This window comes from Colius striatus, chromosome 7 (assembly GCF_028858725.1).
Source record: "Colius striatus isolate bColStr4 chromosome 7, bColStr4.1.hap1, whole genome shotgun sequence".
NCBI classification, from domain to species: Eukaryota; Metazoa; Chordata; class Aves; order Coliiformes; family Coliidae; genus Colius; species Colius striatus.
The window spans coordinates 37,479,823-37,507,667 of NC_084765.1; the positions used below are offsets into that span (position 1 = coordinate 37,479,823).

General features: G+C 45.1%; 1 protein-coding gene across 1 annotated transcript; it reads right to left on the bottom strand.

Annotated features, from left to right (window-relative positions):
- Nucleotides 1-24,266: 24,266 nt before the first annotated feature.
- Nucleotides 24,267-27,336, bottom strand: MEX3B (mex-3 RNA binding family member B). The gene is made up of 2 exons (XM_061999745.1): nt 26,651-27,336; nt 24,267-25,703 (listed from the first exon to the last, which is right to left on the bottom strand). The coding sequence occupies exons 1-2, from the start codon at nt 26,907-26,909 to the stop codon at nt 24,307-24,309; spliced, it is 1,656 nt and encodes a 551-aa protein (XP_061855729.1). The 5' UTR covers nt 26,910-27,336; the 3' UTR covers nt 24,267-24,306.
- Between the last annotated feature and the right edge of the window lie 509 nt (nt 27,337-27,845).

The following is a 27,845-nucleotide window of genomic DNA, read 5'->3' on the forward strand; positions in this document are numbered from 1 at the left end:
TAGTGTTCTATTGGAGAATCCTCTATCATGTTAGCAACTTTCTAACCCTATAGGCAAAAAAATGATCTATTAATAAAGGCATCTTCTAGTTCAAAATGGAGCTGTACTCTATACGTTTGGTTTAGTTTAATCCAAATGAAAACCCTGAAAGGCCCTTTCACCCCTTGCAAAGGTTTATGAAAGGATGAAAAAAAATCTGCTTTATCAAAATAATTATATAAAAACATTAGTCTCAGAAGAAAAGGCTGGGATCATGAAACCCATTCAGCTTTCAGATGTAATCTTTTTAATATGAGGTGAGATTAAACAACATGAAGTGAAAGGGGTTAAGTATAAATCCATATAGATGCCCAAAGTATTTACAGTATGCATTAAATAAATCATTTCATGTGAAAGGACAGTTACTGTTGCTGGAAAGGTTTCCTAATTCACTTTCAGATAAAAATAAAGAGGGCTGCATCTAGAAGCTTTGTACACTTTTTCCGTTCTGACAGCTTTCAAGTGGCAGCATATTATTTGGTCGCTGCTACATACAAAGTGTCTTAATTAAAGGTTGTCTAAAAATACAGAACATTTTCACAACCACATCTGCCATTAACTCTTCTGACATTCTGGTGGCATTAAGTACCAGAAAATTCTCCTCTTATTAAGTAGGGTTTCTCTCCCTGCGCTCTGCCTCACAAATTGTAACAGCATGCGGCAATCGCTACACGCAGTCGGCACAGCCTCTTCTCTGGCATAGCCAAAGGGCTGTTCTTCCACCAGATCTGGGCTCTGCTCCTGGCAGAGAGAGGACAACCCCAGGCCCTACCTGAAACCTGAGACACTGATGTTGCCTGGCGGCTTTGGGATGAGTCCTTAAGAGGGGCATCTTGGCTGCATCCTAGGCTCTACCCTTTGCTCACCATCCGGAGACCATGGCAGGATCCCAACCCATCTCAGCCTGACCAGGGTTTCACCACCAGCTCATATGCTGCCATGGCATCAGGCAGTGACCCACAGGGCTCCCAGCCAGCCCTACCACTGTCTCTGCCACCACGTGCAAGTGCAGAGCCACAGCCATGGCCTAGCCTCACTGGCACGGAGGATGGGAGGCATTGTGAGACCTTGCCACCTTCTACTCACAGTCAAATTGATACTAAAGAGACCAAAGCAGAGGAAATTCGGGAGTCACAATACATGGCTGGTGATTTTACAAAACTGGGTTATTTATTCTGACCAGACAATGAGAAATTAAATCACCAAAGTTATACTGTAAGAGAAAAATCAAACCACTTTGCTATTTGATGTAAAGCAATCATTCCACAGGCAGATGTTTGGAAATCTGGTTTTCTTCAGTTATGTTGTGTGTGTGCAGGGCAGAGGGCTGGATTCTCCAGTGTCTAACAATGCAACTGAGCTAATTCTGCACCATTTTCCCCAAAGGGAGCACCGATTTGTTTTCCCTCTGCTGGAATGCCTCTTCTTATGAAATTTAGAAGACTAGAATATCCTTCAGCCCTTCATCTCAAAGTCAAACTTGATTTGAAATCAGCCTTTGTCCAACAACTTATATCACAGAGGAGAAGCATTGGCACTGACCAGCAACATAGGAGCCTATACTTCATATCCTCACAAAGTCTGGCTAAAACAGAGCTAGTTCAACTCATTTAACATCAGGTACTTTTAAACTAGAGAGAAATACATACTGCCTGCAGAAATACTCTTCTTCCAAGTGCCATTCCTGTCCCCACGTGCAACGTTGAACAAAATGAACTCCAGGGTTTTTTAACTCAGAAGACATTTTACTTCCTCCAGAGTCAGCTTCAGTTGGTGTCCAGGGACAGTGACTTTCTAGATGAGGACTGTGCCACTCTTTAGTAAATGCTACACCCCATAAGATGTACCCACTAGAACAGAGATTAATTTATTAAACATTATGTAGGCAGCTTGTTGATACTTAGGGTTTTCTGTTAGCTTTCTTTTCTTAAAACCTAGAATGCTTAAGCCACTTGTATTGATCTTTTTAAAGGTTAAAATACCTCTAGTGGATGTGTCCTAATGGAGCGTTGGAGCTCAAAGAACAAGCTGTGTGACTCACCAGCTGTTAAGCAACCTTTAATGCACCTGATTCTGAGAACTGCAAAGAATATAGCACTACAAAGTATCTTAGGCTCCCTGGGAAGATCCTGATAACAAAAACTACATTCTCACATTATTCCACTAGACAGATATGTTGATTGGTGGGATATCTGGTGTCTTTGGGGAAAAGGTGTTCCCACACATAAGTGGAGCATCAAACTAGAAGATTCCTTTATCATTCTGAAGGAGTTTTGAGGTAATTTATTCTAGTGTGAAAACTCACTGGAAAATTATTGTAAAGCTTACTTATGTTACAGACCTCAGGAGACAGGACTTATCTCTTCCTTGTGTTTGTACAGCACCTAGCACAAGAATGCCTCAGCCCCAATTAGCATATTTCAAGTGTTTCTGCTAAAACTGACCACTCACACCCTTATCATTCATTTTCTTTGCTCACCATCTCCTCCTGACAGGCAAAACTCTAATAGGAAAGCAGTCATCAAGTTTGATTTGTATTAACGAGAATTTCAAGTTTCAAGTTGAACAATTCAGAAATGCTCGACTGGCACAGAATTAACAATCCCTCTATGGATTTCCAATGAAGAAGATGAAATTCATATGAAGGACATGCAAAATGCATGATGATATGATTTACAGCATTATATATTTAAAGACAGTAATGACAGAGGGAGAATTTTCACTGGAAAGAAAGAGGAGACTGGGACTGCAGCCAAAAGGTGGAAAAGTGTTCATGCCAGTGAGCTTCAGCTTCACATGCCTAGGTTGCAAAAGCTTGATGAAGACATTCTAGGTAAAAACCACTGCGATAAATCCCTATTTAACCCACTCATTCAGAAGCAGACACTTGGTGAAGCAGGTTTCACTCATGCCCTTTGCCATGTCAAAAAGACTATTGTGGTTTCAATGGGGCTGACACTGCCCACCTTGTCTCTTACAAGACTGGCAGAAAGGTGTAAGCAGGAGCATGTTATATACAAGTTCATTACTTTTAAAAGCAGAGAAGGAAAAGAGAAAAGCCTATTCCTCCACATCTCCTTGCTCTGTTATTACATGTTTTTCAGCTGTTTTAAATTAAGATAAATGTCTGAAATACAATGGCATTATGTTTGAACTCCTTTTGGTTCAATATAAGTAGATTTTGAACAGGAAACTGATGGTCCTCTTGAATGTGAAACTCTGTATTAGAACCAAATGTAGCTCTTTAATCTCATTTGGTACATATACTAAAGTCATTATTACTTCATGAAACCTTTTTAAAGACTTATATATTCCACTGACTTGGACTTATATGGCAACTGCTTTTTCTTTTAGGCTCAAAATTAAAACAGGAAAAAATCTTCAACATTCTCAGAACTGGTTTTTTTCTTGGCAGAGAAAGCTATTAAATGAAGTATTTTTCTCCATTGTGCAGCAAAACTACAGCTACTTGTATGTCAGTCAAAATATGCTTTATCCAGAAAACTCATAGCTCCTTTGTTACCATAAAACTGAAGTTAGTCTCATTGTTCCAGTCACACAGTCACCAGATATAACCTGTGAAAGGGAAAAATAAAGTGCACACTATGGCTGTTAACTAGATTCTCTTACACATGCTGCAAGTCTGGCAATCACAGTGGCATTGAATGTGAAAAACGTGTCTGTCACAGCCCAAACAGAGGGTCTGAATCCAGACAGCTAAGGGTAGGCACTGCATCACATCTGAGAGAGGAAAAACTGCACAAGAATTTTAATACATTCAATGCCCAAAGTAGGTATTTGTAAAAGCAAAATTATTACACGGGAAGCAACAAGAATGAAGACATTAAACTATCTGACCACTCAGAACCATGTCCTGATTTTCTAAGAAAACCATAATATCATAAATAAGCTAAATAAATATTCTTAGAGGTATAAAGTAAATCAAACAAAGAATACATCATATTAAAATCCAATGAAGAGGGAAACCTCACGGGCATATTCTCTGAATACTTGCTTCTGTTTCAGTTCATAGAATCATAGAATGGTAGGGGTTGGAAGGGACCTTTACAGATCATCTAGTCCAAACCCCCTGCAGAAGCAGGGTCACCTAGATCAGGTCACATAGGAACATGTCCAGGCGGGTCTTGATGACCTTCAAGGAAGGAGACTCCACAACCCCTCTGGGCAGCCTGTGCCAGGGCTCCCTCACCTCAACAGGGAAATAGTTTTTTCTTATGTTTAAGTGGAACTTTTAATGTTCCAGCTTCATCCCATTACCCCTTGTCCTGTTGCTAGCTACTATAGAAAAAAAGGGATGTCCCAACCTCCTGACACCCACCCTTTAGATATTCATGCATGTTAATAAGATCACCCCTCAGTCTCCTCTTTTCCAGACTAAACAGCCCCAGTTCCCGCAGCCTTTCCTCATATGAAAGACGTTCCAGTCCCCTGGTCATCTGGGTGGCCCTGCGCTGGACTCTCTCCAGAAGTTCTCTGTCCCTCTTGAGCTGAGGAGCCCAGAACTGGACACAGGACTCCAGATGAGGCCTCACCAGGGCAGAGTAGAGGGGGAGAAGAACCTCCCTTGACCTGCTGGCCACACTGTTCTTGATGTATCCCAGGATGTCATTGGCCTTCTTGGCCACGAGGGCACATTGCTGGCTCATGTTCAGTTTATTATCAATCAGGACTCCCAGGTCTCTCTCTACAGAGCTGCTCCTCAGCAGTTTGACCCCCAGTCTGTACTGGTGCAGGGGGTTGTTCCTTCCCAGGTACAGGACTCTGCACTTGTCCTTGTTGAACCTCATGAGGTTCCTCTCTGCCCAAGCCGGTCGAGATCCCGCTGAATGGCAGCACAGCCTCTGGGGAATCAGCCAGTGCTCCCAGTTTGGTGTCATCAGGGAACTTGCTGAGGGTACACTCTGTCCCCTCATCCAGGTCGTTGATGAAGATGTTGAACAAGACTGGCCCCAGAACCGATCCCTGTGGAACTCCACTGGCCACAGGTCTCCAACTCGACTCTGTGCCATTGATCACCACCCTCTGGGCTCTGTCATTCAGCCAGCTCTCCATCCACCTCACTGTCCACTCATCCAAGCCACACTGCTTGAGCTTTCTGATGAGGATGTTATGGGAGACAGTGTCAAAAGCCTTGCTGAAGTCAAGGTAGATGACATCTGCTGCTCTCCCCTCATCTAGCCAGCTGCTTATGCACTCATAGAAGGCTATCAGGTTAGTCAAATAGGATTTCCCCTTGGTGAAGCCATGTTGACTCCCCCTGATAACCATCTTATCCTTCATATGTTCAGTGATAACATTCAGGATGAGTTGTTCCATCACTTTTCCAGGGATGGAGATGAGGCTGAACGGCCTGTAGGTTCCTGGGTCGTCCTTCCTGCCCTTTTTGAAGACTGCAGTGACATTGGCCTTTCTCCAGTCCTCAGGTACTTCGCCTATCCTCCATGATTGTTCAAAAATGATGTAGAGAGGCTTAGCAATCACATCAGCCAGCTCTCTCAGCACTCTAGGATGCATCCCATCAGGACCCATTGACTTATGAGCCTTAAGCTTGGCCAACAAGTCTTTAACATCTTCCTCTTCCACCCAGGGCAAGTCCTCTGCTGTCCTGGCCATCCTGTTATCCTTGCCAGACTGGGCTTCCCGAGGGTCAGCCTTGGCTGTAAAGACTGAAGCAAAGAAGGCATTCAGTACTTCAGCCTTCTCTGCATCCTCAGACACCAGGGCACCCTCAGCATTTAGCAGCAGGCCCACATTCCCCCTCACCATCCTTCTGCTGCTGATGTACTTGAAAAATGCCTTATTGCTGTCCTTAACATCCCTGGCTAAATCTAATTCTAGAAGGGCTCTAGCCTTCCTAGTTGCACCCCTGCATGCCCTGGCAATGTTCCTACACTCTTCCCAAGAAGCCAGCCCCTGTTTCCACCTCTCATAGATGGCTGCCTTCTGCCTGAGTTGTCCCAGCAGATCCTTGCTCATCCATGGAGGCCTCCTGCCTCCTTTTCCTCCTTCCTTGCGCATTGGGACACACTGATCCTGGGCTTGGGGGAAGTGCTGCTTAAAGACTGACCAGCTCTCATTGGCATTTCTGTCTTCTAGAATCACATCCCATGAGATCCATCCAAGTAGATCTTTTAAGAGGCCAAATTCGGCTCGCCTGAAATCCAGGGTCACGGTCCTGCTTTGTGTTCTGCCCCTTCCACACAGGATCTTGAACTCTACCATCTCATGGTCACTGCAGCCGAGGTTGCCTCCAACCTTCACATCCCCACCCAGGCCCTCTCTATTCGTCAGTACCAGGTCCAGCAGCACACCCCTCCTTGTTGGTTCCTCGATCATCTGCAACATGAAGTTGTCGTCAACAATCTGTAGGAACCTCCTGGACTGCGTGTGCTTGGCTGAGTGGCTTTCCCAGCAAATATCAGGGTGGTTGAAGTCCTCCATGAGGACCAGGGACTGTGATTGTGAGGCAGCTCTCAGCTGTTTGTAGAAGGCCTCATCCACATCCTCCTCCTGATCAGGTGGCCTGTAGCAAACTCCTACCACAATATCACCTGCCTTGCCCTGGCCATTAATTGTTACCCATAAACACTCTACCCACTCGTCATCCCCACCCAGGCACAGTTCAGTACACATTAATTACTCTCTCACATAGAGAGCAACTCCACCTCCACGCCTTGTCAGTCTGTCTTTCCTGAACAATACATAACCCTCCATGGCTGTGCTCCAGTCATGGCAGCTGTCCCACCACGTCTCTGTGACTGCAATGAGGTCGTAGCCCAGCATCCGCACCCACATCTCCAGTTCCTCCTGCTTATTCCCCAGGCTGGGTGCATTGGTGTAGAGACAGTGCAGGGGTTTACTCAAACACACAGGTTCCCCTGGGCGGGTGCAGGAGGTTCCTCCCCGGTTTGGCTCTTCCTCAGGGTGGTCAGCCTTCCGTATCTCAGCCCAGCGTGCAGATGAAGGGTACTTATCATTGCATTCCCCGTCCTGCCCTGTTTCCCAGCTAGAGGGGACAGCTTGTTCTGTTTTGCTTCTCCCCCTACCCCCCAAGTCCCTTAAAGACCTCTTTATTAAATTTGCTAGTTTAATCCCAAATAATCCAGTGCCTTTACAGGAGAGATGAATCCCATCCTGTCCTATCAAGCTGTAGTCCCCAAGGAAGGGTCCATTGTCAAAGTACCCAAAGCCTTCCCACCAGCACCAGCCTCTCAGCCAGGAGTTCACTTGGCTGATTTTTCCATTGCAAACTCCTCCTTTATCTCTAGTGAACAGGATAGAGGAGAATAAGTTAACTGGTGAGGAGAATCAGTTAACTGATTGTGTTACTATTACAGGAGACTGCAGAGTCCTCAAGCAAGATCATGTCACTGTCATGCTGGGTAACTCATAAACAAAGAGAAGCCCTGCTCCAAAGGATGGGCCACAGAAAGCACAGCCCTTGGATCAAGCAGAAGCACTGCTGCCTCCATTTGACCAAACCAGAGAGGGAGACACGGAGGCATTAAGTGCATAAAATCACAGACAAGGGCAGATCTGCCACAGCCCAGATCAGTGCCTGCTCCAGACACCACAATTTTACTGGCTTTTCACTTTTGCTTTTCTCAGATGGTTATGTACAGCTTAAACTGTGCCATGGCCAAGCAGACTCCCAGGTTAGATGGCTGAACCATACAGAGCCAAAGCTGAACCAGAGTCCCTCTGCCAGTAACCAGGTTTGGCTCAGAGAAGGTATAGAGGGGTCAGGCTCTTCCTGGCACCATGCACAGTTAATAGGGTGATTTTGAAGGAAAGGCAGTTTCTAGAGAGCCAGTGTGGACAGCAAAGTCAGAAAACTCCCAATGGGGAAACCTGAGCAAGAAGGTTTGCACAGATGCCAGTACTGATCTGTTCCAACCAGAGGAGGGATGTGATGTCTCTGAAGGGAGGGCCCCTTTGTTATAGAGAAATTAGCCTCTCTAGCCCTTTGTTATTTCACAACTCAACCCTCTTAAAAACAGTTCTTCATTAAACACCACTTAGCCATCAGCTTTACTTCTAATGACTTTCCATTGTTGAGAAAATGAAGAACAGCACATTGGGCTCAGTGTTCCCACGTAGGATATCCCTGCCCTAAGCTCTGGGCACCTGAGAGTGCCCAGTTTAGGCACAATTCAAAGGATCAGAAATTTGTACCCTGGAGAGAGGGCAAGTGCCAGCTCACAGTCATGACAGGGGAAAGTCCTTTCTCTCCACTCCCTGTGGGTGTCCAGAGCAAAAGTTTATTCACATGCAGCCAAATAAATAATCTGCTCAAAGGGAATTCTCTTACACTTCCAAGATACAATAGTGTCCACCACTCACTTTTTCAGCTTTCTGAGTTGCAGAAACAGCACATCTGTGCAAAATGTATAGTCCCCAGTATGGTTGTTCAGGCAGAAAATGCTCCCTTGTTCTCCTACATCTTTCAGCAATCCATTTTGTTAAAGGGGGAAATTATATCATACTAAGTTAAAGTGATACCATGAGAAACACATCATCTGATTTTTTTTTCCCAGCTACTGCTAGTCAGAACCACAAAAATAACTTGTGTTAAGGTAAAACTAAGTCATTGTAAGACACAAGCCAATGTGTTTACAGCCATCAGTTTAGCTATACTAGCAGTAGACGTCACCGGTTGGGAGGGAGAGAAAAAACACCTTTAAGCACAAACCACTTGGTTTTAAGAAACTCATTCTCTAATTAATGCTACACTCTAAAGTAAAGAGTGTCCATAAATTCAAGACTCTCCCAGCTCTTCACAGACAGTTTGTTCCCTGGCTGCTAAACCACACAGCCCTCCTCCTGCCACCTTGCAGCTGAGACACAGAACAGTTACAACACAGCCTGGTAATGATGCTTCTCTTAGCAATCAACTGGAGATTCCTTTGGCCATCATAACCCATCTTAAGTATGCCTGGTACTGGTGCTAGTCTTGAACTACCTGACCAGCTGTAGTCAGACAAGTACCTTTCATGGACTGGGCCCTGGGCATGCTTCATTCAAGAGAAATGAAATTACATTAATGAAACCAATGAAGGCAAATTATGGAACCAGTGAAGAGTCATGCTCTGGACCTATAAGAAGTACACCAGTCTCTTCCCACCTTGACCACAAATGTTTGAATGACTATTACTTTCTCATTTGCTTTTGATTTATGAGGGACATTCAGTTGTCTTGTTACCACCCACATGTTGCCAGATTAATGACTAGTGGGGCAAATCAAAGAATCACAGAATGGTAGGGGTTGGAAGGGACTTTTAGAGATCATCTAATCCAACCCCATTGCCAAAGCAGGTCCAACAAGAGCAGAGTGGAGAAAAAGACATGAACATGTAAGGTGGAGAAAGGCAGTGGAGAGAAGGAGGAGCTCCTTCAGAGCCAGAGGTTTCTGGGAGGAGGCACAGAGGGGAGACAGAGCTGGCTCAAGGAAGAATTTAGTGTCCATTTGGAAATCAGCAGAGATTTTAACATTTGGCTCCAGGGGATGCAACCAGCTTTCACACAAACTCAGATATTAGCCTACCATTTCAATTGAGTGCATTCTTCCCTAGCTTGTTGTACTGGAAACATCTGCAGGTATCTCTTCAGAATTATAACTTGCATACAGTTATGTAAAAAACACCAACTTAATCGTGGAGAAGTGATTGGTCTAAGTTGCACGTGCAATTTCAGGCTCCCCAGACATAGGTCCAGCCTGCCACCATCCCTCACAAGCATTTACAGTACTTGCCAGGCTGTCTCTCAAGGTGCTGAGCTCCTGCTCCGCTCAGACTGGGGTCACCAGGGGCTTACCTTGGAAAAAGAGCCTGAGAGAGCTCTATGGGAAACCTGAAAAGTTACATCTACCTTTCTGGTGTTACACAATGTTGTGACCACTGGAAATAAAGCACTGGGGCAATGCAAATTCACTCTGCCTTTGCAAACTTCTTTAAAAATTATTAATGGGGTAATTCCATACTGGAAGTCTTTGCACCAGATCAGCTGCTAACCTTGTCTAGCTCACTGTCAGCCATCCTCCCACAGCAAGCATAAAGCTAATCTGGAAGCATAAAGCTGCATAAACTTTGCATCATTCATCCCAGCTAGTCTGACAGAAGTGTGGTTGCACTGTGCCTCTTGATTCAGATCAAATTTATATTACCAGGTGATAACCTGCACCATGTGCAGCCCTGTATTAACGATCACACCTGTGAAAACTTACCTTTGCCATTCCCCATTGTTGCCTCACATCCATTCTTTCTGACATCTAAGGAATTGCCTGGAGTCTAATCAAATTTTATGCTAAAAAAAACCAAAAGGTAAAAAAAAAAAAAGCAAGAATTAAACCTACAGTATGGAAATTGCCTAGTTTTGTGCCTCCAAAGCACCAATTGATCTGATAGGGAATTCCTCCTTCATTTCCAATAATCCAGCAGCTTTCAGAGACCAGTGCCAGTAGTTTTCAGTGCAGTGACTACATTGCTATGGCTTCCCTCTACCCAACATTTGGCTTTTCTCTCTATGCTTCTTTCTCAGTACACTTTCCTTTTCCCCTGTTTTGCTGTGTCTATTACATTTGTGCTTCTAAAGCAAGCCTCCCCCTTTCCCAATTGCATGCAGAAGTGTGGCTCCAGGTTGCTTTGTACTTGTGGGTTTTCCCTCAAAATTAAACTATTTGAATTTAGAAGGTTTAGCATCCTCTGTCTAGATAGGTACCAGCAGATGATCTCTGGGTGATTGCAAATGCTCATTTCCCTGAAATAAGCCACATCTCACTGTGTGACTGAAATGTCTGGATTTAAAACTTTCATTCCATCTAGTTGTCCTCCCTGTCTTTCGCTTCTTTGTGCATGCAAGCGCTTGATACACTCAGGTAGCTGCATGTCTTGAGATGAGTCTATACTTATCTATAGCTTGGCCTTTTCTCTCTGGTGTTATTTGTTGTTTCCTGTTGAAATCTCTAATTCCCGGCTTTCTTTAGCTATTTATGTGATGCAGCAAAGGAGGATAAATCCCCCCAGCCCGCTTCGCTTTCCACACACACTCCAGTCTGGTCTCTCAGGGTTGTAGTAATATGCTATTTACATTTCCATTCCTCAAGCAGAACGTTTTAAAAGGATACATCTGAGATGCAGCTTAGAGCCCACTCTTCAAGTCAAAGTTAGCACCTTGCTCAGTCAAAGTTAGCACCAAAACCTTGCACAAAACCACAATCTGGAGCAAAAACTGCCACATCAGCTCGTCCTTCCACCCCTGGTCATCACTACTCAGAAGCAGCTTTTTCCAAAATTCCTCCCCAGTATGCAGCTCAAGTTATGACCATTATCTCTTCTCTAGCAGAAGTCTGAAGGTACATCATCCACTCGTGAGCCAAGGGCAGAGCCAGGCCCATGCAGCACCTTCCTGCCAACACACAGCTGAAGTGGCTGTGTAAAATAAAGGTTCCTACAGACTCTCCAGTGCAAGCCAGAGCTTTGGGACAACACTGGAGGGGTCATTCCCAAACCTCAAAGCATTCTCCTCACTTTGGCTTTGCTTCTTCCACTTCTTAGGGCACTCTCAGCTACAGGAGCTGGAGAACAGAGCGGTCAGACCGCTCCAGCTCTACAGGACCAATAGGTCCTACTGTAATATGTTATTTTTATTCCTTTAAAAAACATTTTTATTTAAGAGGTTCATAACTAGAAATATATTTTTTTTAAAAAAGGCAGGTATAGAAATATTTTACAATAATAAAACAAACAGTAATTGAAAGTGAATCAGTTTTGGTAAACATTCTCACAGCAATGTGGAAAAGTCAGATTAATCAATCAGATCTGTTAATGTTTTGTTATATTTTGGCAAGTCAGTAGGGCAGAAATAATTCTTAAATGGGTCAGAAACACTGGTTTTGAGGAGTGAGTCCTGTACCAACACCATGGGTTTCCCTACTGATACAAGAAAACAAAAAGAGCAAGGCAACATGAAAAAAAACATGACTGATCATTTCCAAGTCCAGGCATATACCTAAAGATAGTGAGGAGGAAATGAATAAATATCTAAGTTTTTAATGAGTGCATCAGAGCAGGAGAGACCTGACAGGATCTAAAGCAAAGAAGAGCCTCTGTGAGACAGCCTGGCTTCTGCCCCAGAACCAAAATATCCAGCAACGCATTGAAATGAAAACTTGCATCCAAAGCCAGACTCTGACTGCCTGAAAGAAAGGAGGAAGCAGGGGGAAGAAAGGAGATAAAAAAAGAATGTAAATAGTGGTGTATCACCCTGAAGAGGCACAAGAATCTGGAGGAGTTTCTTCAAAGGGCACAAATCCCCTTTCTCTTCCAGCTTGTGATATTATGCATAGATAACTTGAATAGCCTTCACAACAGGAAAAGCATCATTCTGACACAGACAACACACACTCCCCAACTTATCAGCCACGCAGAACATGCGTGCTCCATGTGATCACACAAGCAAAGAAACATTTACCTGCTGTCCAGGTAGCAAATGTACATGGCAGAAGAATCCTGGATCCACTGAGGTCAGAAAGAAAGTGCATGTTGACCAAGGTAACCTAGGATTCACCAGGCATTTGGATACTCTGAATGCTTCAGTGCATCGAGGCAAACCCTTACCGTCTCGCTGCACAATTCATCTGCTGCAGCTTGTCTGTACACTACCATGACCTGAGAGGTGAAAGGCAAGAAAGAGGTTGGATTAAACAAAATAAAGGAGCTTTTTATACCTGACTCTCTGCTAAATAAGTGTTACCTGTGAAAACACACACAAAAAGAAAGTAATTTTGCAGTTACTATCTGATAGTAATGATAATCCAACACGACAGTAGGTCTAAAAGTCAATATATAGAGTGTGCTGGTAAATATCATTGAAAATAACACTAGTCAAGTTATTCAACTGTGCAATAACCCAGCATGCAAGATATGCTTATCTTGCACAAATTGTCATGCAGTTTTCCAGGTATACAGAAGAGCATCTCTGGTAGGGCACGGCTGTTGGTATGCAGTATGCGTCGTTGACATCAGGAAAGCAATCCTAGAATGATTGGTATGTCTCCTAATACAATACCATGTAGCTATTCAGGTCCTGGAATTCAGTTTTATGTGATTCAATCAGATCTAACAAGAAGAGAGTAATACATTAAGCAAAGTTCTGAGAGAACAACAAATCAAAATGCTGTTTCTCTGCAGCCACCGTCAGCTGAGCTGCAGCACGTTTCTTGCTGGCCCTGTTTTTCTGTCCCGCTACAGAGAAATGATTGTTGAACACGAGGGATTAACCATGCTTGCTAATTCTACAGCATCTAACATAACAAGAGGCTTCCCATTTCTATTATGCTGTCCAATCCACAATTTTAAGCATGCTTTAATAGAAGTTAACTTATCTTCACAGCACCCTAACATGGCAAGTCAAAACTATTCTCTGTTTAATAACCAATTCAAGAGGAGAAATAGAGTGATTTATACCAGAAGGCACAGTTGCAAGACCAACTCTAAACTGTCTGTCCAGTGTATATCCCACGAGACCACAGCTCAGTAAGATACTCTCAGAAACGCTTGCAAACACACTAAATATCTTTTTAGGTTCAGTTACCCAATCAGTTCATTAAAAGGGTTTGAGCTGACCTCTGCTCCAAGAACAGCTGATCTATCCAGCAGAAATGGACATAGAAGTGTCCTTCATCACACTGAATAAACAGCACACATCTGACTGCTTTACACTTTTCAAATCAAAAACTTTTTTGCTGTAGAGAGAGCTGGGGCATGCTTCACCAAAAAGCCCATTCAAGTGCCCATGGCACTAAGCTGGTCAGATTCAGCTTTCATTTACAGAAGCATCAGGCTAGGGATAATTCAAATCACCTGCATGAATTTGCAATACTTTGAGACTCTCCTTCAGAGGAATCTGACCAAACAGGTCTGATTTTCTCTCAAATACACTGAGTTCAGATATGTGCAATTACAATGATGTCACCAGTGTTAACTGTGATTTAAACTTACCTGAGATCAAAATTAGATGCAGTGCACTAACAAGGAGAGAAGAGAAACTTGACATTAAATACAAAGGCTCAACTCTACTCTTGCAAAGCATGGGCCTCACAAATCTCCACTTTTCAGTGAAAAACATAATCACCATGGGTTTGCAGGTGTTAAACAGAAATTCACCCATTTTTCTGATTTGCCATTATTTTACTGCCACTGTATCAATTATTCTTAGTCTCAGATGTGAAGTCTTTCTGAGCCTATTGGCTAATTCCCTGAAAGAGATAAATCTTATTTAGTGTTTATGCAGTTTTAGCAAATACACTAGCATTCTCATCTATAATGGAACTACCTTCCAAAACCAACACAGGGCTGTCATGATTGCTGGGTTTTGATGTTTACAGAAAATCAGAGCCTAGATAGTAAACTGATATTAGCTACATATTCCTGCACAGCAATACAGTAATCATCTCTCAAGTAATTCCCTCAATTTCTGGAGTGTTTAAGACTCAATCATGCAAAAACATCCCAGTTCAGCAAGAGGAGAGGTGATGGAGCAGAGGAGATTACAGAGGGTATCTTTACTCTGAGTTGGTCCCATAACTGCAGGAAGTCCAGCAGCAAACACAGGCTACCTGCAAATCCACTGTGACATGAACCAACCTCCCTGGCCACAGCACAGACAAAGTGGGGTAGAGCTGTGTCCCCTTACAGCAGAAATGGTGAGCAACAGATCTGGGTCTGGGGTGACTCTGACCCTAATGCCCAACACAGAGCTCACCTCAAAGTCCTGCAGTGTCTGGGGGACAGCAGGCTCCAGGGACTCCCAGGAAAGAGTTTCCAGGTGTCTGCAGGCTGAGAAAAAGACTCCTTTGTCCTTCCTCTCAGCTTCTGGATGATCCAGGCTGGAAATGACAAACCAAGAACACTAAGAAGCCGTGATGACATCTGAAGCTTTATGGGCTGACCAGAGTTCCAAGAAAATCAACAGGACTAAGCACAAATACATGAAACTCTCAGTTTGGCTAAGCTTTTTTCATGTGAAAAGGGGTTAGACTTTTTTTCCTCTACAAGCTAAGGATACTCACTGATGTTGCTGTTGATTTAGCGGGAGAAAGGATTAAATCAGTGTGGCTCACTCAGTCTGAACAGATAGTTGTGCTATTACTGTAATTAGTAGCTGCATTGTAGAGGAACTGATAACAACCAGCCAACATAAACCACTGTCAGCTGAAAACTGGCCTCGGTAATTTGGGGTTTGGCACTGAACTTCTTACTTCTGTGAGGAAAAGAGAACAAAGGGCGTTTTGGTGGCGTCACATCTTTGTGCTCTCTGCTTAGAAAAGTCATAGCCAGCATCTTAGCCTTTATATACACCAGTGTTAGCTGAAAAGAGGGACAACTTTTTAAAAGGCAATAATGCATGAAGTGAGATGAATGCAAAGAAAGACGAACTTAAACAATACTAAAAATAAATGTAGCTTAAAAAGATCCCTTAAAAACAGCTGTTGACGTTAGAGTTTTAATTAAAACATAATTAGTTATACATTCTCCTTTGAAATGAACAAGCATATTATAGCCTTCATCTACAATGAATTGCCTTTTACATTCATACCTTGCTTTTGCCTGTAGAAAAGGCAGGTTTTTACAGGATAGGACAGTTCTACCTAAAATTTTACAGTCAAAGCAAACAGAAAGTGATTTTTTTTTTAAACTTACCAATACAAAGCCCTATTCATTGTGCTTGTCATGTTCATAAGACACCTCGTAAGTGCTCTTAAATGCACAAAATAGGAGAAAAAATAGAGAGAAATGGATGAGAGATGGTACTTGCAATATATTAGGATTCTGAAATAGGACACTAAAGATTAAATCAATTTGACTCCTTGTCATTTACCTGAAAGAGAAATGCACCATAAACTGCTCAGCCTTCATGGAGTTCTACAGGCAACATGCAACCAATAGCTTTCCCTGGGGCTAATGCTTTACGGAAGCACCATTGACCTGGTTTTCTATGGAAACTACACGGATGTTTTCAATTCCAGCGTGGAACTGCAGCCGTGGTCATGGCCATCAAACTCCACATTAGACATTCATGCAGCATTAGGCGTGCCGTAGCTGCCAAGGGCCACACAATGAGACATTGTCTGACCCAAAAGTCATATAATTAGGCTGATGGGAACAACACCAGTGGATGGTGCATTGAGCATATCCTAATTTTGGGTAGGCCATTCTTTGGCTGTCTGACTACCAGTTAGCTAAGGAAGAAGTGAAGCCTGCTATTATCAACAGACAACTTTGCTGCTAAGCTAGAGTTTTGATGAAAAGGCCATTTGGCTTGAAAACCGCCACTGAGGAAGGGTAGCCATATAGCAGATAGTCACACAGAGACAAACAACTGACCCCACTCTTAATTACTTTTTATTTTTGCAGAGTGGGGTGACCCTACCTTCTGGAAGCCATCTCTCTAGCTAGAGTTATAGCATTTTGCTACACAAGCTCAGTAATGGCCCAGCATCCATCTAATGCCAAAATGCTTTGGAGGCAGCAGTGGGCAGGACAAACACAGAGCTTGTATCAGGGGGAGAAGTGTGAAATTTCTCTCATTATTAATGCTGCACATTTGTATACAGACTCTCTCCTTAAAAGATTGACTTCCTGCACAGCCAAGAAAGAGCTTTCCAAGAACCATGTGACTCCAAGGACTGAGGACATGTTCTAGTGGAGTGGAGATTTAGTTAAAATTAGTCATAGCAAGTTACATTTTTGTGGCCTGAAAACATCTTTGACTGCGTCAAACACGAAGCAGTTTCATAATTGCATGTGATTTACTTTATTTTTTTTAAAGAAGTGACATAAGGAGAAAGAAATATGAATGTTTGTGAAGCTTTAACCCTCCTGCCTGCACTTGTGCAACAGTTGCAAAAAAATTCCAAAAACTATCTTGTGACTTACATTTCCAACAACAGAAAGTGTATCTGGACGTTTAGGAATGGGATCAGTCCCTGCAAGGCAACAAAGAGCAATTACATTCACCTTAATGTTACTTGTGTATCCAAAAATTAGATACATGTTACATAGTCCTTAATTACAGCAAGGCTCAGACAAATTCCCCCAATCCCAGCTATGGTCGTTTTAAAACATGTGGTCTAAGACCTGCACACTGTAGTCATATCATTATGCAAACAGCATCCCAACCCTGAGTAGTAAGAATAGATCATATTATCCATATAAATTACAAACAATTTCACAACATCAATTCCCTTCCAATGCCTCGTGATGTAAAACATCACTCCTCCCATCCTCCTTCATGCAGGAAAAGCTCAGCTCAGTAGCAGCCAGCCACATCCACAGGGATTACCAGATCAGTGCCCCACACTTCTTTATAACACTAACATTTTCACCTCCACCAAAAAGGGGCATCACATTTTCAACTGTTAGTAATGGTACACCAGAGGAGGCAAGAAAATTGCTAGCCAAAGTTGCCTTCCTGTATTTTCAACAAGGGCTACCAAGCTTATAACACTGGGATCACATATTTCTCCTAAGTCAAGCCTGACACACCTGTAAGTGCTATGAGAGGAAGAAAGATTCTTACATTCCCAGCATAAGATTGTTCAAGTAGCATGTAAAAACATAAAGCTGGAAAAAAAACAACAATCCACAGATTTCAGATACAATGCACTTCTGTGTTTGGTTGCTCTAGAGCAACACAATTCCCACATGCTGGCTATTGCTAACTGATTAATTAGGAAGTATCAGTAATAATATTTTGTACTTACATAAGGACTTCCACCTCAGGATACTTCAATAATGTCAATTAATTAATCTTCACAATACTGTCTGTAAGTAGGTGTCATTAGTTCATTCACAGATGGCAATCCTGGAGCATATAAAAGGTGAAATTAATTAGCTATGATGATACAATGACTCAGTAGCAGAATTCAAGATCCTGAAAAACACACAGTTTTTTCTAACTCTTAAAGGGGCACAATTTACTTGCCCTTTGCAGTTGAATCACAGCAATAATTCCTAAATGTGTAACAGAAACTTTTGTGACTTTATAAAACCCACTATTTATAAGTCATGCTCTCATTGAAATTTCCCTTTGATTAAAACAGCTTCTGCTGTTTAGCACACTCATCAAAATATAAAGACGACCAAAATCACATAAAGCCTGCTGCTAGTTCTGTAATGGACTGGAGCATTGATACTGTTTTCACAGGTATAAGTTGAGGCTTTTTGGTAGAGGGTAAAAGTGAACAAAATATAAAAACAAAGGGCAAAATAGGAGACAACAGACTATTCACCCATTCACGACAGTCACATTTACAAGGCAATTGCCATTCATACTAATGTAAAGTGGGCCACACAATTCTGCCAGGTATGAAAGGCAGGAGAGCCCTTATACATGAGAGGAAAAAGCACTTTACTGTATTTTATCTCCATCACAAGTGGGAAACCAGTAATGAGAAACACCAAAAACCTCTTTCTGTTCTCCATTTAAAACTAACAAAGCACTTGTCCTGGTGCAATCTTATCAAAGGTTATAAATTTCTAAAGACAGCTAATCAATCATGGTTGTAGTGGTGAAGGTACAGACGCACTTAGTATGAATATATTTAACTGGCTGACTTTCTTAACCATTAGTCTTCTACAGTGAAGAGCTGTAAGTAGTTACACAAGATTTGGCAACAATTTTCTACCAAAAAAACCTAGCAAACCCACATAAGGGAGAAATATTATCCATGTGTTTTGGATATGATTATATATGTAAACAAACCTTATTTTCCAGAGTTTAATTTATGGGGGAGAACTAAATCCTGATCAAGGGAGACTTCTGCTGTTAATTTCACGGAGGCCAAAACTCAGAGAAATGCAGCCCAGGGCAGATACAGGTGGTTTCTGTAGCCACGGCCCCACCTGAAATCCCTTGAGGCCACAAATTCAACATCACACAGCAGAGGCTATTTACCACGATTGCAGAAATGTTAAAAGAGCAGAGCTACATGGTACTCACAGTACTGTACATATAGGCATGTATATATGTATCCAGGGCACAGTCAGAGTTGCACATGCTATATGTGTACAGGTAACATTACAGAATAACCCATATACCAAATGCTTACACATTTTTGATACAGCTTCATCACAATATAAGCACATCATGATACAACCTTACTCTCTAAAACTAAGCCAGAATAAGCTTTTTATTTTTTAATCAAAGATAGAAATTAGATGAGATGTAATTATTTCACACATCCAACTGTGAAAGCTTCATTAAAATCCTTAATATTAAGTAATAAAACTACAATAAAACTTCTCTGGTATTACAGCGAGTTTCTGTCAGCACTAACGCACTGAAAAAGGAAATACTTGCTAATCAGTGGAGGATTTTAAGCAGTCACCTGTATATACAGGTATATATTCAATACATGGGCACATACATACATTTGTTTTCTGAGATGAATGCAAGAGAGTACAGGAGTTATGAGTGTCCTCCCACATCACTTGCCATTGGATAGGGTGTTTATTCACCTGCAAACTCGGGCCCTTTGGCATTCGCCAAGTAGATAAAAAGGTAAATCAGAAATTCAAATTATCATACAGAATGAAGCATCCCTTAACTACCATAGATTTAAAATAGCCTTTGTTCTCTAATTAAATCATCTCTACTAGAGAGACAACAGGTACAGGAAACACAAATAAGCAGAGGCGGGGTGAATAATTACTCTTTGCTATTTCTAGATCAATTAAATGCAATACTCACCACCATGTTTTTCCAGAGGCAGAATTCCCCTTCGCTTCAGCGACAGCAAAGCATCATTTCAATTTCCAAAATGGCAAGACAAGAAGAATGGAGAAAAAAGACGGGTGAGGGGGTTGGTAGAGTGAGAAACATCAAACAAAATGCATTGTAGTTTAAATACCTAGGTTCTTACGACTAAATGTAAAGTTTGCTTTTAAGTCTTATTTCAATCCATTTGCAGGGGGAAAAAAATCTAAATAGTAAATGTAGATTAAATTGATCATTATAATTTAGTTTATGAAAATAATACGGTGGAAAGACCTCTTTTCCAGTAAAGGGCTCTGGCTTTGATGTCTGATTGTTATGCAAATTCTGCAGAGTACAAGATATGGACAGAGGAATAATTAAGCTCAGGACTTTGTATATAATAATTCTTACAAATGTAAATGTATCCTTTTCTTGAGATAATTATGTGTATGCACACCGGGAACCGTACACGTATATTAGCAAAGAGAGGAAACCCCCCTCCCCACTGAGGGTGCAGGTCCTGGCCAATGCCCCCACAGCCTGCTGGGCTACTCACACGTGCCGAGGGCAACCACCCCCAGCAGTCCTGGGGGCTGCGGTGGAGCCTCTTGCCCTGGAGACCCCTGTGCACGGTTTTCAGCAGCGACACACAACCATTTGAAAAACAAAGTGATCTTTGTTCTGGAAGATAAACATTGACCATATACATCTATATATTTCAAAGCACTCAATTAGAAACTGAACTTTGCCCCTTTCTCAGGCTTTGAAATATTCCTGCACCAAACACAGGCCTTTATTCTCCTTTCGCATGGGCATCCCTCTCCCGCTCCCGTGCACCATATGGCTCCAGACCCTGGGACAAATTCTGCACTGATTTATGGCCTGTGCAGTCTGAGAGACTGACCTACGGCATAAATCTGGGGGGGCAGCTCACATGTGGAGCCTGCACGTTCCTCCCCACGCTGCCTCTGCTTGTGAACTCAACCAGTTGAAGACAAGGGATTTTACACCCCACCAGTGGGTGCAGATTTGGTTTTGGGGCACATCGTTGCAACCCAGTATGCAAAGAGACATAATGTAATGGACACTGCACGTGCCAGTGCACCCCTGAAACACCCTCCGAAGGCACCAGCCTCACTGGCAGCGGAAGGGCCAGGCAGTGGAGGTACCTCAGGTGGCTGCTGCTGACCCCACTGGGCAGCAAAGGGATGGCTCTGCCACCACCACCAGGCACATACGCTTGGAAAAGGGGGCAAAAGACATCTGCTGCATCATCGGATGCTGAAGCAAGAGCAATCCAGAGTAGTCCCTCTGTGGGCAAAATAATTCCCAAAGAGGAATAAGCATGATCAATTTTTAAGGTGCTGCACCCCATCTCAAAACAACATGTGAGTGAAACGGTGTACAGAGGCTGAAAAGGCAGCCAGGGCCACAGATGAAGAGGCACTTGCCTTTGTTTGAGGCACAGTTTGGTAATGAAAATAGCCAAGTCATGCAAGATGAACATGGGCGATGAGGCTGGTGACACTGAACGAGAGGCTGGGCGGGCGAGTGGAGCGGTGCCCTGCCACACACCGCCCAGCTGCTGCACCAGCGCTGCTCCTCACAGCTGCTCCATCACCATCCCACTGCTCTACACCACGGGGACACACAGTATTGTATGGAAAGGGAAAAAGAAAAAGAGGATTTAGTTTTTGCTTTTTGTTCATCCTATTTACCTTTCAGTTTCACTGAGATTGAACAATTAAGCAAAGTGATCAGACTCATCTTAATTTATAATTGTTTTCACAACTTTTCCCAGCCACCAGCACAGGACATTTACACTGAAACAAGGAATAGTTTGGTGCCTTTTGAGTACATTTCCTAAACACGCATCATTAAGAAAACATACGTGTTGACTTAAACTTCCCAACCCCTTTAATGTAACCAATTTTGCCAAGGGTGTTTTTTTTCTTTGCAATGTCCATACCACTTCTGTATTTAAGCCCATCTTCTCTGCCACTTTCCAGATTCTTTTCCACAGCATTGGGGTTTTCTTCCCCCACCACTCAAAATGACAAGCTTTCTGAGACAAAGGCATCACTCGGTAAGGGATTTTAACTCTGTAAATCAGATGATACCACAATCAGAGCTCAATGAAAGAAGCAAAAATCAAATCAAACAAAGAGATCCCATCATCCCCTGCCGCATCCTCCCTCCTCCCCCTTCCCACCCAACCAGCAGCTCTGGAGGCCATAAAGGAGAGCAGAGCACAGCAGAGCAGAGCAGCTCTGCCATACACTGCTAAGCACAAAGTAAAACATGGGAAATATAACACACGGTTTTGGGTTTGTTTTGCTGTTTTCACTCAACCACTGAAAAAGCACATCAGCACACCCAAAAAGAAACCTTTGAATTGATCTGCTGCTACCTTCTGGAATCTGCTCTAATACGCTCCAGCTAGCAAGTTCATTCAAACACGCTGACTACAACCAACCACAAAAATATTGCAGGGTTTGCCTGGTGGGTTCGTAGGCTCATTAGTCAGAGAGCGCCCGTACTTCCCTCGCCCCAGTACCACTGTGGGCATCATCAAAGGCAAACCAACTTCATAGAGCAATAAATTTTTTATTCAAATAAGCTTGTCAACGCCAATTACCCGAACCACAACTGCCAAATACCAAGAAGCACTTCCACCAAGCTGGGAAGGATACCAAAGCCCTCATTGCATTCCGGAAAACGCAGAGTTCAGGGGATGATGGTTCTGAGGTCCCAGAGGACCTTTCCCCGTCCCTGGTCACAGCAAAGACCTGTAGGACTCGGCACCACAGAGGAGCCTCCCCTGCCAGCTGCTCTGACAGCCCAGCACTACGCACGCTGTCCTCTCTGTGCCTTAGGTATGCCTCATTCAGAAAAGCGACAATTCATACCAAAGCAAGTCATTCTCACGACTAAAAATTCTGAAAAAGAAGTATTTTTAGATGTGCAATAACCTCTCAGTATGTCACATATTATAAAAACATTTTTTTCTTTTCCTTTAACAACTCATTTTGAGTTGATTGCTGGCAGGGGAGCCTTCACAGAGCCTCACTGAGCTCCACAGAGCTCCAGCCACATGAACATGGCACAGTTTAAACTCCCAGTGTGTTTCAGTGCTACAAGCAGGGAACACAAATTCCAGCAGAAACTGCTCAGCACATCATCAAATCAACTCACCACACAGTCTTTTTTTTTTCTGTAATATTTTATTTTATTTATATAGAAATACTTAAAAAAACATGAAGTAGCACCATTACTTAAGTTTTACTTTTATTATGTAGAACTTTAAATGTCAGAAAAATAAAACTCTTGATACAATTTCAAATCTTGTCTCAGCAAATATAATATTAGTATTTGACCATGAGGTTAAAGGCCCTTTATCATAAAATAAAATATACTTTGTTTTTAAACTTTGCTCAGTAAAGTACATTTAAGCTCAAGTAACATCACCTACATATACATAAACAAGTGGTAAACAAATGTATTAAAATAGAAATACTAAAACTATAGTGGTGCAACAGAATTTTTGTAATTTCCACTGAATTCTATTTATACAAATGTTAGAAAGCTTCAACAGTTCCTTTTGACATATGTTTATACATTTCCATTTTTGTAATAATATAGAATAAAATATGCTTTATATCACTGAATAGAAAATATGCTGGGTGAAGTAGATTTAAAAGATTTTTTTCTGAACCTATAAAATCTCCATCCCAACAGAATACTGTTCAAAGCATTACACATTTTATGGTTTGTAATTCCGTTCACAATTGTGTGATATTAAAATAATACAGTGTTCTTTGCCATAAGGCCATACTAAAATAAAAAAGATTTAACCCAGCTACAAAAAGTTCACTGAACTTAAATTAAAATACTTGTAAACATCTTTGCAATATGAAATATAATTTTTCAAGTCAAAAAAGAATAAAATACTTCAATCTGTATTAATGCAATTTATCTTTAAAACCTTTAAACGTTTTTAATATATATAAGAGATATGTTACAGTTTTGTGGGTTTTTTTTTTCTTTTTTAAACTTTGATAAAGCTGCAGTATCGTGGTTTTTCACAGGAACTTCTTGCCCTTTCAAGAACATTCAGAATAGTATCCACCCATAGATTTAATTGTTTCGTAATAAGCATCCTAGGAACTACCAGCACGTTTTACTAACAGTCCACACACCATTGTCATCATCATAAGCATCTCCTACTTTCAATACTTTTTTTTTCTGTTTTTTTTTTGTTTGTTTGTTTATAAAAAAGGGAGAGTTTTGGAAGCCTCGTATTAAAGTACAGTGTAAAAACTAGCCTAGCACTAGAATGGAGTCGCCCGTTATTATTTATAGCATGCACCCGCTGCCACCTCCACCACCACCACCACCATCACCCCCCTGCCCGCCCTCGGCCGCGACGCGCTCGCAGCCCGCACCCCGCGGCCAGCGCTGGCCCCGGGGCCACCGGCCCGGCCCCGGCCCTCAGGAGAAGATGCGGATGGCCTGGGTGACGGCGCTATGGCAGACGGGGCACTGCGGCTCCGTCTTCTCGCAGATGCGGTTGGCGCACTCCATGCAGAAGAGGTTGTGGCCGCAGGGCACCAGCGCCGCGATCACCTCGCTCTCGAAGCAGACCGAGCAGTCGCGGCTGCCCTTCCGCCGCACGCCGGAGGAGGAGCAGGAGGAGCTGGACGAGGAGCTGGAGGAGGAGGAGGAGGAGGCCGAGGAGTCGGAGGGCAGCCCGGGCAGGTGCGCGCCCAGCCCGTTGGCGTACAGCGGGTAGGAGCCGGCCAGCAGCCGCCCGCCGGGGTCGCTGCGCACCCGCCGCGCCAGCGGGTGCTCGGGCCCGGCCGCGCTGCCGTGCAGGGGCGGGGAGAGCCGCGCCGGGGGCGGGGCGCCGCCGCGCCGGGGGCCGCTCACCAGCAGCGCCAGGTTGGCATTGGCGGGCGCGGCGCCCGGGAAGGCGGCGGCGGCGGGCGCGGGCGGCGCGGCGGGGCCGCGCTCGAACTGCGGCCAGAGGAGGGCGGCCCCCGGCGGCGGGGCGGGCGCCAGGTCGAAGCCGGGCGGCGAGTCGAAGGGCAGGTCGGAGCAGCAGTCCGGGGAGGAGAGGGCCTCGCCGCCGCCGCCGTACGCGTAGCCGTTGGCGCTGTTGTTGTTGTTGTTGCCGTTGTGGGTGAAGCTGAGCGCCGGGCTCGGGGGGCTGTAGTCGGCCAGGCGGGCGCCGCCGCCCCCCCCCGTGCCGCCCCCGAAGTAGGAGTCGGTGGAGGCGCTGCCCAGCGAGCTGGAGCTGTCGTTGCGGTAGTTGCAGAAGGGTTTGCGGCCCGGGGTGGGAGTGATGCTAGGCGGCGTGGGCTTGCTCCAGAGGCTGCCCGTGCCGTTCAGCTCGAAGCCCACGTCTGTGCCGTTGGCGTGGAAGTCGTTCTCGTCCGTCAGCTCGATGATGCCGCCGGTGCGCATGGCGATGTGCGCCTCGATCTCCTCCCGGGCCCGGTCCACGTTCTCGGGCATGCCCGTCACCTCGAAGACCGGCTCCTTGTCCCGGCTCGGGGTCACGATGTAGGTGTGCGTCTGCTGCTGGATGCGTTTGATGGTGGCCCCCTTGGGCCCCACGACCAAGCCCACCACGCGATAAGGCACCCGCACCTGGATGGTGGTTTGGCCAGGCAGATTTGGGGGGCCGGGAACGGTGCCGTTCAGGGCCGTGTTCTTGTTCCGCGAGGCTCGGATCATGGAGAAGTGCTCGGCCGCCGAGATGATCTCCCTGCGGGCCATGGCCACATCTTCCTTTCTGCCCGTCACAACAAAGAGCGGCTCCTCCCCGCGGACCGGGGTCTTGATGTAGGTGTTGGTCTTTGCCCGCAGAGCTTTGATTTTGCAACCTGGGAACGAGATGCGGGAGATGGAGGGCGAAGGGGAGGGGGAGGAAGGGGAAGTGGTGGGGGAGAGCCGGTTACAACCCATTATTTGGGTGCAGCTGGGGAGGGGAAAGAAAAGCACACCCACCCGAAGCGCATTGCCCCCTACCACAGGTGATTGCTGGCATCTCGTCCGGGAGCCCCAGCCACGGTGTGTAAAGCCATGTCAACCCACTGCCCTGGCACACGCCCAAAGGCATCGCAAGCGGCCACCGACACCTCTGCCATGCAAACTGCCCCAAAACTACCAACGTGCAGTTCGCAGGAACGGTAACAAAAAAACATATAAAAATAGGGAGCATGCAGAAAAAACTGCACGACCAAAAAAAACTAAGCTAAAATAAAATGCAAATAGCCTTAACGAATCAACACACCCGCCAGTCCACATTCCTGTTCAGCACTTTCGGAAAAATAAAATCAGTTCTTAAGAAGGTGAGGAGCAGTGGCTGTACCAAGTGAGCCACATTCCCCACTGCGGATGCTTTAGTCCAATTCCATTGTTCCACTTCCCCACTCCATTTCTCTTCCTTAAAAATAATCCACGATTTCTAACTTTGGGGGAAGAAAAACAAAACAAAAAAAAAGCACCGAGGCTCCTGTTTTCCTCCCGTTTCCTCTTGCAAATCTTAACTTTTGCAGCCGGAGGAAATGAGCGATTTGTCTTTTTTTCGTGATTTTTTTTTTTTTCTTTTCCCCTCCCGGTGGCTGAAAGTGCATCTCGAAACTGATGCATAACGCTCCTCAGAGACATCACGTCTGCTGCACTTTCTTTGTCTGGGAGAAGCCGGCACCGGCCACCACCGTACGGCTGCAGTTTTCCTGGGAATGGCCAGTGTCGCATCTGAGCCGCACGCCCGGCAGCGCGGAGGGGCGACCCGCGCACCCACACCCCCTCTCATGCAGTCACCCACCTTGTCTCCCCACTATCTCCGCGACATGCTCCGAGCTGGGCACCGGGACGCATTCAGTCATGTTCACGCTCTTTTTCCGAGGCTCGCTGTCGTAAATGGAGCCCGTCTCGTCGTTGTCCAGCCCCAGCAGGGAGAGCTGATCCAGGGCGATCTGAAGGGCTCTTTGGTCATCCAGGGTCTCTCCCCCGCCACCACCACCGCCGCCGCCGCCGCCGCCGCTCCCGTTCCTCTCCATGTCTGCAAAAAGCGAGCTGGGCATAGTCCCTGTGTGTGTTGCACCCTCCTCCTGCACTCGGCTCAGTAGTAAAAGATCAGACACAAAGGAAAACCCAAGGCAGATGGCCAGCAGGAGAGGAGAGAAGGGAGGGTGGGCGACTGCTGGAGACCGGGGAGTTGTTGCCTTTTGCTTGTATATTTTGTATCTTTTTTGCTTTTTTTTTTTGTTTGTTTTTCTTCCTCTCAGTGCAATCCGGTTTATAAGATGTTCTTAGGAACCCCCCCCCCGAATCCCCCCCCGAGGTTTTTAAGGGGGTTCTTTTCCTTTTTTTTTTTCCGGCTGGGGGTGGGGTGGGGGGGTGGGCAGAGGATAGCGAGAGGAGCTCCGATGGCTTCCCCCCCTCGAGTTCCTCGCCGGCCACAATGCCAAGCGACGGCAGCGTTTCTTTAAGGAGCCCCTCCCAGGCTCCACTCCACTCACTCAGCGTTTTTTTTTTGGTGGGTTTTTTTTTTTCTGTGTGTGTGTGTCCCTCCTCTCCCCTCCTCTGTCTGAGGCGCTGCTGCAGCCAGACGGCTCTGGAGAGGCGGGCGGAGGGCGGGCGGCAGGGACGGGCCGGGGGGGCCGCGCCGGGCGCTGACAGCTCCGCGCCGCCGCCGCCATCGCTGCGCGCGCCCATTGGCCGGGCGCGGCACGGAGGGGCCGGCGCTGACACCCGCACCCCCCCTCCCCCCCTCCCCACCGCCTGCCCCGCACCCCGGCCCGGCTCCGCTCTTTGTTGTCGGGTGCCGAACAATACCGGACCCCGGCGCTTGTTTGCTGTCCCCCGGCCCGGCGTGCGCCTATTGTCCGCGGGCCGCCCGTCTGCTCGGCGGCGGCGTATCGCTCCCTCCACGCAAGCAGGCCCGCTCCCGGGAGCTGAGCGCCGGGGAAGCGGGGGGTTGGGCGTTTTGGGATGGGTTGGACTTTTTTTTTTGCGGG